The sequence below is a fragment of the Labeo rohita genome, chromosome 4 (genome assembly GCF_022985175.1).
Source record: "Labeo rohita strain BAU-BD-2019 chromosome 4, IGBB_LRoh.1.0, whole genome shotgun sequence".
Lineage (NCBI taxonomy): Eukaryota > Metazoa > Chordata > Actinopteri > Cypriniformes > Cyprinidae > Labeo > Labeo rohita.
In genome coordinates, this window is record NC_066872.1 from 31,721,468 (window position 1) to 31,734,972 (window position 13,505).

Sequence of the window (13,505 nt, forward strand, 5' to 3'; positions counted from 1 at the left end):
TGGTTTCTTTTTTTGTTTTAAATGGTTTCTTGTTTCAAAATATATTATTTTGATGCAAACTGCAAGATTTGGCAACACTGCATCTACGTCTACATTTATTTTTAAAAGATTAACTATTCCATCGCAGGCTTGCAAGCACTGATATTTTCATTAGAAAATGCAAGTTTAGTTATCTATAAATATTTGTGTCCAAACTGTACAGCATTTTAAACAAAGGTTGTGTCCTAAATGACACATTATACATTAAATGGTCATTTTGTCATCAATGTCTAATGACAAGCTTGTTTTTAGGTAAATTTTTGTATTTGAAGTACACTTTTTTGTTGAGAATTTTTAGTGTGAAAACATTAATCACTATTTATATTGCTTGTCAAAAGTTTTTGAACAGTAAGATTTTTAATGTTTTTTTTTTGTTGTTTTTTTTTAAAGTCTCTTCTGCTCACCAAGACTGCATTTATTTGATCCAAAGTACAGCAAAACCAGTACAACTTTGAAATATTTTTTACAATTTAAAATAACTGCTTTCTATTTGAATATTTTTGTAAATGTAATTTATTCCTGTGATCAAAACTAAATTTCAGCATCATTACTCCAGTCTTCAGTGTCACATGATCCTTCAGAAATCTTCTAATGTGCGGATTTGCTGTTCAAGAAACATTTTATTATTATTATTATTATTATCATCATCAATATTTAAAACAATTAAGTACAGTTTTTCCAGGATTCTTTGATGAATAGAAAGATCCAAAGATCAGCATTTATGTGAAATAAAAAGCTTTTCGTAACATTATACACTATACCATTTAAAAGCTTGGAGTCAGTATAATTTTTATTTATTTATTTGGGAAAGAAATGCATACTTTTATTTAGCAAGGATGCTTTAAATTGATCAAAAGTGATTATAAAAGGTTTTTAATTCAGAAAAATGCTGTTCTTCTGTACTTTCTATTCATCAAAGAAACCTGAACAAATTCTACTCAGCTGTTTTCAACATAATAAATAGCCTAATGTTTTTTTTTTTTGTTTTTTTTTTAGCAGGAAATCAGAATATTAGAATGATTTCTGAAGGATCATGTGACTGGAGTAATTTTACTAAAAACCAGCTTTGAAATCACAGGAATAAATTACATTTTAAAATATATTCAAATAGAAAACAGTTATTTTAAATAGTAAAAATATTTTAAAAATTTACAGTTTTTGCTGTACTTTGGATCAAATAAATGCAGGCTTAGTGAGCAGAAGAGACTTCTTAAAAAAACATTAAAAATCTTACTGTTCAAAAATGTTTGAGACTTGTAAAACAGAATGATATTCAACACAATAATCAGAGTCATTTATATATTATTTATTAATATTTTAATATTTAGTTTAAGTTGCACTAATTTCGCTTTCATTTTTTTATGAATTACAGCAAAACAGAATTTTTTACAATTTAGTTGTACTCATTTTAATACTTGAACTTATTTTAGTTAGTTGCTAAAGCAAACTCTCTTTAAGTTATCCATCTATTAATGGTTTAATATTCTATTTTAGTTTTATTTCAATGACCAAAAATGATTTTTAATAGTTTTAGCAGTAACAAGACAGAACGTCAACATCAGGTGTTTCTAAATCCCTGGTGGTCAGACGCGGTACCGCAGTCGTTCAAATTTCCCGGCTGCGTTCTCTTCCGGACCGCAGTTTCCTGCGCCTCTCCGTTTATCTGCTCTGAACTATTAGGAACGGAGGAGGCTGTCGGTTCCGCTCATCAAAAATGACCCTCCACACGTAATCGCCGCATGCTAATGCCTTCATCTAAGTGGACACCTGGGAATCGGGACCAAAACATTGCATCGACCCTGCCAAAAGAGCGATCATAATGCCTCAGTGCGCGTGTCCAGAGCCGCTGTCAGCTGTCCAGCTCAAGCGCCTGGAGGAACACAAGTACAGCGCGGCCGGTCGCTCTCTATTCGAGCCGCCCTGCCAGATATACTGGAACTGGCTGGTCCAGCAGATCCCGACGTGGGTCGCGCCGAACACGCTGACCATCATCGGACTCCTTGTTAACATATTAACGACGGTCATTCTCGTGTATTACGGTCCCACGGCCACGGAGGAGGTGAGTGCGGACGCGAGCGAAACTTTGACTGACAGCGTGACGCGTTTCATTCTATTTAAATGCCCTGCCACGTCAGTTTTAAAAATAAACAATCACATTTAGGACCTCACTGCTTTCGGTGGTGCTGAACAAAGACTAAACAGTCTGTAGGAACGCTACGTGCCTTCATGTGTTTGTGCATTTCTGGTTTCTTCTAGCACACAGGTTTATTGATTCACGTTGAGACATTTATGGATTATGCCGTTTTGAAAGCACTGTATGCAGCTAGCTGCTTTATCAGATTTATTGACTGTGCAGACCATGCAGATCACTATTTGTTATTTTAGCTGTTGGCCCTCTCTATTTGATTCAGGGCAGCACTGTGACCCCATGTCACAGTGTCTCCGTGTGTATGTGTGTACATACCCTGTGTCATATTTCCAGAATCAAAGACTATAGTCCACTGACAAAGTCCAGATTCCTCTGTTTATTGGTAGGCAGTTGTGGAGATTGTGGCTGAATGCACAACTTTAACCCACCTGTTGCCAGGCTGGAACACAGATAAAGGGGCTTAGAGTGAACTTTGACCCAGAGACAACTGATTTGGTCAGGCAGCCATAGTAATAACACAGTTATTACAAAATAATATTATAAAGATATTATAATTAAGCAATAAGGTAGTCACATCTGCTATATACTACTACAACACAGTTACGAGGGCTTTTATCACCTTGACTTTGAATCAAATTAGAGGCCTGGAACTCATTTTTTCCTAAGCTTAATTAGTAAGTAGTGTAATTACAATTTTACTGTAAACATTAAGTTTTGCCATTACTGGACAAAGTTACATTTTAATGTACGTGTTGAAATAGAAAACTTTATTTTAAATTTTAAATTTTAATAATATCTCACACTACAGCAGCATCTATATACTGTACATGTTATAGTTATACATGTCATTAATCATAAAAGGCCTGATATTAAAGGGATAGTTTACCCAGCAATGAAAATTCTGTCATTAATTACTCAACCTCATATTGTTCCAAAACCGTAAGACCTTTGTTCATCTTCAGAACACAAACTAAGAAAGCTTTCTGTCCCTGTATAGACAGTTCAAGGCCCAGAAAGATAGTAAGGACATTGATAAAATAGTTCAACTGTAATTTTATGAAGTTACGAGAATACTTTTTCTGTGCAAAACTATTTTTGTAGCTTAGTAAAATGATGCGCACGGCGCAGGTGCACTTGGGGTGTGCCCGCATCCACTTTTGCTATTTTAAGGACGGGAAAAACAGTCTAAAAGGGTTGTCCCTATTCTCTTAATGAGTCATGGGTGTGTTTTGGGCGTAAGGTGCATTAAACCATCAGAGTCTGATCTCTCATTCCCTTTAAGAGCCAACTGTGCTCGCGCCATGATTCACTATTTACACAGCGGAATTTGTAGAACAAGGACTGAACCCTTCCTTGCTGAACGTGATTATTTTCGAAATCGAAAGTGAAACCAAAAAAACAACTCGCATAAGAAAGAGATCGACTATCCATTACGACATGAAGGCATTTCTTTATTTATGTACACAGTAATACACTTTTACATTGTAATCCTTTTATTTTTAATATTTGGCACGTTTGTGTGCTGCCGCACATCCCTGTGTGTAATAAGAGTGTATGTGCATTGTTTACCTGCTTATAGGTGCATATTACTAACGCGTTCTTTAAATAACAAAACAACACTGCGCCACTGACTTTAGACCAGGTTTCAGTTGGTCAGTGGCGCAGTCTATTTCAGTTGCCTCAAAATAGCAACACGTCTGGACACACCTCGTTTCACAAATGGGCGCAAATGCATTTGCTATTTAAACGTGGTGCAGGACATGAAAATGATAACTGAAACTAGCAATAAACACTTGCGTCGCGCCTGGCGCCGCATTACGCCAGCTGCATGATAGGGCCCAATGACTTTAACATATTTCAGTTAGCTGTTAAAGTAAAATTTCTCATTCTTTTTTTTTTTTTTTTTTTTTTTTTTGCCATTTTTGCCTTTATTATGATAGGACGGTTTAGAGCTGACAGGAAGCGAAATGGGATTCGAACTTGGGATGACTGTAGTGCAACAGCGCTGTAATTTTCGTTCAAGTCTTTAAGGAAAATTCTATTTCACCGAAAACAATTTTTCACAGTTTTGGTTAACAATAACAAGACTTAAGCTTAAACAAGACAGAAATCTTAATTTGTGCTGTAATGGGTTTGGAACGACATGAGGGTGAGTATTTAATAACAGAATTTTCATTTTCGGGTGAACTATCTTAGTTGTGTGTCCTCTTTTCCTAACAACAACCTGACAGATTTAGGACTCACATAGTACAGTAACCGACTTAAGAGGGAAAATAATTTCACATTAAAGGCCTTCTGTAGTTTTATGAATAACAAATACTTAAGCTACAACTCAAACACACAGGGGGTTTATTCTGTTTTGTGAATGTGCAGTGAAACCAGATGGCCTGCTTGTAGTCTCTCTGGGAAATCGACCTAGTAGGCCACATGGACCTTTGCCCATATCAGACTGTTACACACACACAAGCTGCCCTTGATAAAACAATTTGTACATTGTCTTCGCATTTTGCTTTATCCACAATTACAAGTCATGTTTAAACACGTCACAATGTCATACTTGTTATTCAGGGTCATCTTTGAACACTTATTATTACATCTTTTGCCCTTGTCACATGTCTGTTAATGTACTAAAGCTTATATTCTGAATGTAGAGGTATGAAATGAATGAAAGGGAGAATTAGTCATAGATAAGCAAGAAACTGAGCATTAAAATAAAGGAGGCAACAATCTAGGGCAGGCAATTACGCCAGACTCCTCTAAGGAATTAAATTATTATATTATGTAGCTACATTTCCTTTTTTTCCACATTATTTGATTATTCTCATTCCGTTACCTTTAAATACTGCTAAAGTGCCTAAAAGCAAGTAAAAGTATGGCAAAATAGCAATGATAACCATATCTATTAAAGGAAAGGAGATAAACCAGCTCCATTATGTCCATATTTGATAAGTTTTCCTTTCGCTCTCGCACAAAATAATACAAGCCATCAGTATCTACAGTTAGAGGTCAAAGTTTCGTCTAAGGTTTTGTTTTCTCTCTTAGCACAAAGCCCTGAAAGCCTGAGTAGCTGAATGCAAATGAATCTCAAAAAAGAACATTTAATATAATTTGTTTGAGCCCAGGCAAACAAGAAGAACCAGGTTAGTCTTGATCAATGTCAGTGTACTGGCCTTTATGTTTTCTTTCATATCTGTCTTTTTCAGCCTCCAGGTTGGGCCTTCTTTCTCAGCGCCTTAGGTCTGTTTATCTACCAATCACTGGACGCCATTGATGGAAAGCAGGCCAGAAGGACCAATAGCAGCTCAGCTCTTGGGGAACTCTTTGACCATGGCTGCGACGCCGTTTCTACAGGTATAACAAGCTAGACAACCTTTCACCATTTAGTTATGAGTAATAATTAGTAGTGTATTTGTAAAGCATCACTATTACTGTTGATCGGAATAAACATCTTTTGTCTCGGTCCAGTAAGCAGCCACCTAGCAACATCTCAGCATTCATACATGTAAATCAAATTGTTGCTTACAATAATAGTTTTTTAATTAGCAGTAATGCCATATGTAATAAAGTAGGTATTAACAGCACCCTAATTGAATTGCTCTCTTAGTGTTTGTTGCAGTGGGAACGTGTATATCCTGTGGGATCGGGACTTACCCTAACTGGATGTTTTTTTGTGGCTTCGTGGGCATGTTCATGTTTTTCTGCGCGCACTGGCAGACATACGTGTCTGGGACACTCCGTTTCGGATTGTGAGTGCATTCACGGCATTCATTGAATTTATCGAACTTGTCTGTGTGATGTTTTTTAAACTTGTTTTGTATTTTTGAATTTTTCTGCAGGGTTGACGTGACAGAAGTCCAGATTGCTATTATTATTATGTATTTGATGACAGCATTTGGAGGAGTGAGTCTTTGGGAGACTAGGGTATGTCATTCACCTTCTTTAGCATCACACTGAGCCTCTAAATTTTTTTTCGCATTCATAACAGTTATAAATTCACTCCCATTATAACCACTGAAGCTGTGCACTGGAAGAGTCCATTGCGGACAATCACATATTACTATCAATTGATGGACACACATATATTTTTTATGGAAGCCTATTTTTAATGTCGTTTAAGCCTATTATTTTATATCTGTTTGAGTACTGAATAATTTTTTTTTAAATGGTAATTGTGACTTTTTATCTCACAGTTCTAACTTTCTTGCAGTTCTGACTTTTTTTTTCCCCTAACTCATAATTTAGACTTTTCAGAATTGTAAATTTATCTCCCATTTGCGTCTTTTTTTCTCACAAATGCGAGTTTGTATCTCACTTTTTTCTTGCAATTGCGAATCTCTTTCTAGCAATTCTGAATTTTTTCTCGCAATGCTGAATTTTTTTCTCAGAATTAAGAGATATAAACTTGCAATTCTGAGAAATGAAGTCAGAACTACGTGATATAAATTCGCAATTGCATGTTATAAAGTAAGAACTGCGAGATACAAACTCACAGTTCAGACTTTTTTCAGAATTGTGAGTTTATATCTCCCAATTGCGACTTTTTTCCTCGTAAATGCGAGTTTGTATCTCACAATTCTGACTGTTTTTCTTGCAAATGCGAGTTTGCATCTCACAATTCTGACTTTTTTCTTGCAATTGTGAGTTTCTATCTATCAATTCTGACTTTTTTCTTGCAATCCTGACTTTTTTTCTCAGAATTAAGAGATATAAAGTCCAATTTTGAGTTATAAAGTCAGAATTGCGAGACGCAAACTCACACTTGCGAGAAAAGAGTTAGTTGCGAGATATAAACTCGCATTTGCAAGAAAAAAGTCAGAATTGTGAGAAAACAGTCAGAATTGCTAGATAGAAAAAAAAGAGTTGAGATAAAAACTTGCATTTGTGAGAAAAAAGTCAGAATTGCAAGATACAAACTCGCATTTGCAAAAAAAAAGACAGAATTGCGAGATACAAACTTGCATTTGCGAGTAAAAAAAAGTCATAATTGTGAGACAAACTCCCATTTGTGAGAAAAAAAAGTCAGAATTGTGAGATACAAACTCACATTTGCATGAAAAAAGTCAGAATTGCGAGATGCAAACTTGCATTTGTGAGATATAAACTCACAATTGTGAGAAAAAGTCAGAATTGTGAAATACAAACTTGCATTTGCATGAAAAAAAGTAAGAATTGCAAGATACAAACTTGTATTTGTGCGAGAAAAAAGTCAGTTGCGAGATATAAACTCGAAATTGTGAGAAAAAGTCAGAATTGCGAAATACAAACTCGCATTTGTAAGAAAAGTCTTCTAAAAGTCTTCTACAAATTTCTAAGAAAGTTTTTATCTCGCAATTCTGACTTTATTTCTCACAGTTGTGTTTATATAACACAGTTCTGAGAAAAGTTATTTATTCATAAAAATAATAATGATAATAATAATAATGCATTTAAGTGAAGATATCACATTTTTATTAATAGTTTTCTTTATTTACATGTGTTTTTACAATATTAACATAATAATAATAAAACACTTTAGTAAATATCTTTTTTTGCATATTTATTCACAATAAAAACATTCTAATATTAAATATAACATAGTTGGGCGCTTCCAGTGTATACACAATGTTAGACAATTCTTTTAAAAGGGTTCTACAAACTTTTTGTAAAATTTATTATTAAAAAAGTAATATTTTTCCAAATCCTCCAAAATGATGAAATCATAACAGAGCCCTATTTTTGAATGCGTTCTTTAAGTAGACCTTCTATCTTTTGCTCTCTGCCTCCTCTTTGAGGACAAACAGACTGTGAAAAGGTAAATATAGGTAGGCTATTATGGCTACCAGTCACCCATAGACATAATCTTGCCAAAAAAAAAAAACAAACAAAAAAATGCAGATGATGCCAACACGCACATCAGTCTTTTCTAACCTCTCCCCATTTTATAAAGCATGCTCAGAGCTTCAGATCCGCCCCTTCCTAGCACCCCTGCTCACATGAGACACAAAAAAAACAGCAATTCTCATATTGAGAGATTGATTTCTCATTCATTCACCCAGATCCCTGTTCTTGGTGTGAATCTGCAAACCTTTCCAATTCTCGGCATTATCGGTGGGTTCCTGTATTCAACCTATAACTACTTCTACGTCATCCTGAACGGTGGCGTAGGCAAGAATGGCTCAACCGTTGCAGTAAGTGCTCTCCAGCAGTGTATGCGTCATAGTTAATAAAGCATTGATTCTTATTGCATTCACGATTTAATGTAACACAAAGTTTAAAAAAGTGATCTTTTCAAGGTAAAAGTGTAACAGTGCACCTGTCTTTCTTAGGACACCAGTGTATTGTCTCCCGGTCTACACATTGGCCTCATCCTCTCTCTGGCCTTCATCATCTTTAAAAAGTCCTCCAGTCAGCTTTTTGAGCACCATCCTTGCCTTTATATACTTACATTTGGCATGGTGATCGCCAAGATCTCGAATAAGCTGGTGGTAAGTGCTGCTGATGGCTATATGAGAAGTCCAAATTGGTATTTGTCCCTTGAAATTATGAGCTTTATCATTTCCATTAGGGGTGGACAATATGACTAATTTTATTTTATTGTAACAATATATACATCACGATATACAGTTGAGGTCAAAAGTTTACATACACCTTGCATATAGTCCACAAGAGAAAATAATAGTTCAATTTATAAAAACGACCCTGTTCAAAAGTTTACATACACTCGATTCTTTGTACTGTGTTGTTACCTGAATGATCCAGCTGTGTTTTCTTTTGTTTGTTTTTTTTAGTTGTTAGAGTCCCTTGTTTGTCCTGAACAGTTCTTCAGAAAAACCCTTCAGGTCCCACAAATTCTTTGGTTTTCAGCATTTTTGTGTATTTGAACCATTTCTAACAAGGACTGTAGGATTTTGAGATCCATCTTTTCACACTGAGGACAACTGAGGGACTCATATGCAACTATTATAGAAGGTTTAAACACTCACTGAGGCTTTAGAAGTAAACACAATAAATAAAGAGCCAGGGGTGAAAACTTTTGAACAGAATGAAGATGTGTACATTTTTCTTATTTTGCATAAATATCTTTTTTTTTTTTTCATTTAGTACTGCCCTTCAGAAGCTACAGATGATACTTACATGTTTCCCAGAAGACAAAATTAGTTCAATTTACCCTGATCTTCAATTTCAAAAGTTTTCACCCCCCGACTCTTAATGCAGTGTTTTTTCCTTATGAAGCATCAGTGAGCGTTTGAACCTTCTGTAATAGTTGCATATGAGTCCCTCAGTTGTCCTCAGGGTGAAAAGATGGATCTCAAAATCATACAGTCATTGTTGGAAAGGGTTCAAATACACAAAAATGTTGAAAAACCAAAGAATATGTGGGACCTAAAGGATTTTTGTTCTAAAGACCAGCGGGCAGTTTAACTGTTCAGGACAAACAAAGGGACTTATCAACTATCACTAAATAACAAAAATAAAAAAAACAGCTGTGGATCATTCAGGTAACAACACAGTATTAAGAATCAACTGTATGTAAACGTTTGAACAGGATCATTTTTATAAATTCAACTATTATTTTCTCTTGTGGACTATATGTAAATATCTTTCATGTGAAATGTCTTATTCAGGTCAGTACTAAATAATAAACAACATGCATTTTCCCTCTTATTTTGATAAAATAATTAACATTTCGCAGATTCCGCAAGGTGCATGTAAACTTTTGACCTCAACTGAAGTTATTTTTGCTGTAAATAAGAAAGAAATGCTACATACATTGTATAAAGTGAGCAAATGCATAAAAACACTGCATATTCTTCACCGTGTAAATTAAATATATATTTCATCTTACTGAAGCTAAAAAAGCAATTTAGTCAAGCGCAGTGAGAGAGATTTTTTTCTCTTTTGTTGTTTGATTAACATAACTGACATACAGAAGGAATATTAGACTGCTGTCACTTTAAGAGCTGCCTGGATCCAATATACTATTACATATGTGATTTCTTCCTCAGCTGTTTGCTTTCACTTTAGACCTAAATTACTGTGTTTATGAGGATACTTGCAGACACAGGCACTTTGACTCAAACAAGTCTGTATTTTTAACCGTTCAAGGCCTATAATGTGGCAAAAAAAAAGCCTCGCTGACAGGGTGCATATATTACGAAATGAATTCTTTTACTGCTAATTGTGTTTCAACAGCTTAAAATCTATTTAAACCGCAGTGGTTAAAAACACATGGAAACAATACATCTTTGTGACCACGCAGCACAGCAACATCACGTGTTTCTACCAGCTGACAAATTTCTACTGGTTAAACGTGTCCACCAATATATCACCCACCCCTAATTTCCATAAACAGTTCCAAAACGCATCAGGTGTTTTCAGGTATGATTTCTTCTACAGGTGGCCCATATGACCAAGAGTGAGCTTCATCTTCATGACACAGCCTTCATTGGTCCTGGACTCCTCTTTCTAAATCAGTATTTCAACAGCTACATTGATGAACACATCGTGCTTTGGATCGCCATGGTGAGCCACAACCATTACTAGGTCAAACCACTAGTGTGGCACCCCTGTGTTTATCCTTTTCAATTGCTTCTAACCACAGTTTTCTGAGCGTGTCTATTTTCCATCTTGATGTTTAGGTGCTGTCCCTGGTGGATCTGCTGCGTTACTGCACAGGCCTGTGCCTGCAAATCGCCTCCCATCTGCGAATCCGGGTTTTCAGTATCACCCCACAGGGCCACGCGCATAAAGACTGACAATTTGCCCGGCGGGAGGAGGAAGCGGGATCTAAAGATGAAGACATTGTCCCGCTTCTCAAACTAGAGCAGGAGAGCCCCACCAACCAAAACCACAATGGCCTTGACAGTGTGACCACCACAAACTAACAGAACTGAACGTTTTGCCAGGTTTGACCAGACCAGCTCGTATTGTTTTTTTAACCACACTACTACTGTACACTAGAATATATCACTGGATGAAAAGAAAGAGTTTAGACAACAAAATGTACAAAACGTGGCCTTGGGGGCCTGAGGGCGAAGTTGCCTTGAAATGGTTCATTCTGTGCACGAACACATTAGAGATTATTGTTTTATTTTGTTTGTTTGTTTCAAAGGATAAGGAAAAATGGGTGGGATTTGAATTGGCCAGCCTAGAATCATTTTCTAAATATAAACCATTTGGATGAGCAAAAGGATCAAAAATAATGGAGGGAACATGTTTGTTTCACAATAGATTTGTACTTTGTTTTTTGGGTTTGATCATGTTTGTCAATTTTTAACTAAAAAGGGAAGCTACAACTGTTTGGGCATCAGTTGCCCAAGTCCATTTTCTACATTGTAATATCCATTATTTCATTCAGGCCCAATTTTATACGTCCGATATTCATAAATACAACAGATGTAAGTATTACAAACATATTTCTCTGATATAGTCGCCAAACTGCCAAAAATACAATAGTTTACACCACAGAAACTTTTTTACTGTTCAGAATTTTTACTGTTGTCAAAAAAGCAGCTATTTGTAGATCATGTGACACTTTATAGAAAAAAAAGCTTCAGAACAGAAAACTGCCCAAACAGCCGTTGTAGCTCGAAGTAAAAGAAGACTTCTTGTGATTGTCCAGTGATTACAGTGTATGTATTTATTTTAATAATCTGACTGAATTTAGTGTGAAATTAAGTCAAGCCTGTTTAAAACAAAATAATAATTGAAACAACTTAATTGTCAAGGAATTGTGGCTGTGTGTTAAAACAGACTCATCTCTCTACCACCCCCCTCCCCACTCACCCAATCCCAGTTTGCTCAGACTTCCTAGAGCTCGAACTGTGCACAAACAGAGCTACAATACTGTTTTAAGGGATTTTGGGGAGGGGGTGGGGTGTTTGATCTTGTGTGCCTGTTTTATGATGCACTCTCTGCCTGCTTAGAATCTTCTCCTCCCTAAAGGGCTAATAAAAACAATAAATTTTGTGTGATTTGAATAAAGCACTGTCTAAAGTTTAGTTCTTTTGTGGCCAAGTAAATTTTGGCTGTATTGCAATATACAGTACATTTTCAAAATCTACTATATATATAGCCTGACCAGTGTTGTCCAATTCAACAGAATTTGTGCAAACTGCTGTCCCACAACCAGAAAACACATTTCAAAAGCATTCTTCTATTAGCTACTGAAACAATACAATAATATTTAAAATATCAGTAAGCTTAATATATATATATATATATATATATATATATATACACACACTACCGTTCAAAAGTTTGGGGTCAGTAAGACTTGTAATAGTCTTTAAAGTAGTCTCTTATGCTCAACAAGGCTGCATTTATTTGATTACAAAAAAAAACAAAAAAAAAAAACAGTAATATTGCAAAATGTTTTTACAATATAAAATGTTTTTTATTTTAACATACTTTAAAATAGAATTTATTCCTGTGATGAAAAGCTGAATTTTTATCAGCTGTTACTCCAGTCTTAAGTGTCACATGATCCTTCAGAAATCATTCTAATATGCGGATTTATTATTAGAATGATCAATGTTGGATAATATCACCAGTTGTGCTGCCAAATATTTTTTGGAACCTGTGATTTTTTTTTTTTTTTCAGGATTCTTTCAAGAATAACAAGTTTAAAAAGTACAGTGTTTATTCAAAATATAAATATTTTATAACAATGTAAATTATTTATTATTAACTTTTAATAAACTTTTAATTATTAACTTAATACATCCTTGGTGAATAAAAGTATTAATTTCTTAAAAAAAAAAAAAAAAGAAAAAAAAGAAACAATAAAAATGTACTGACCCCAAACTTTTGAACGGTAGTGTATATATATATATATATATATATAAATAAATAAATATAAATAATTATTTACTGGGTTGTCCTGAACCCTAACGCCCAGATTTCAACTTTGAAAATTTTTGCACTTCCATTCCATTGTCAAAACATGTTTATTTTTTTTTTTTTAAAAGTGAAGTTCAAAAAAAATAAAAAAATAAATTGTTCTATATTTACTTTCCCTGCTGAAAAAAAAACCTGCTAATACCAGCCTAAACTGGTTGGCTGGTCTCCCAGCCTGGCTAGGCAGGTCAGGTTAGTTTTAGCTGGTTGACCAGATAAGGAAGTGGCCAAAACCCCTCTAAAACCTGCCTGCTGATCAGCTATGACCAGCTAAAACCAGCCAACCATCTTCGTCTGGTTTTTAGCTGTTTTTTCCAGCAGGGTTGAAATCATGAAACTTTGTGTCCTGCATTTTTGTCACTGTATGTTTTAGTCCACTGACTATGACCCGCTAAATTTATGATCAGGAAATATTCCTGTGTCCTCCTCTCTCATAACT

At 35.1% G+C, this 13,505-nt stretch overlaps 1 protein-coding gene across 1 annotated transcript; it reads left to right on the plus strand.

The window, feature by feature from the left end:
* The first annotated feature begins 1,672 nt into the window (after positions 1-1,672).
* Positions 1,673-12,168, plus strand: chpt1 (choline phosphotransferase 1). The gene is made up of 8 exons (XM_051107786.1): positions 1,673-2,098; positions 5,392-5,539; positions 5,793-5,934; positions 6,025-6,109; positions 8,224-8,355; positions 8,494-8,652; positions 10,565-10,690; positions 10,807-12,168. The coding sequence occupies exons 1-8, from the start codon at positions 1,859-1,861 to the stop codon at positions 10,921-10,923; spliced, it is 1,149 nt and encodes a 382-aa protein (XP_050963743.1). The 5' UTR covers positions 1,673-1,858; the 3' UTR covers positions 10,924-12,168.
* The last annotated feature ends 1,337 nt before the right edge of the window (positions 12,169-13,505 follow it).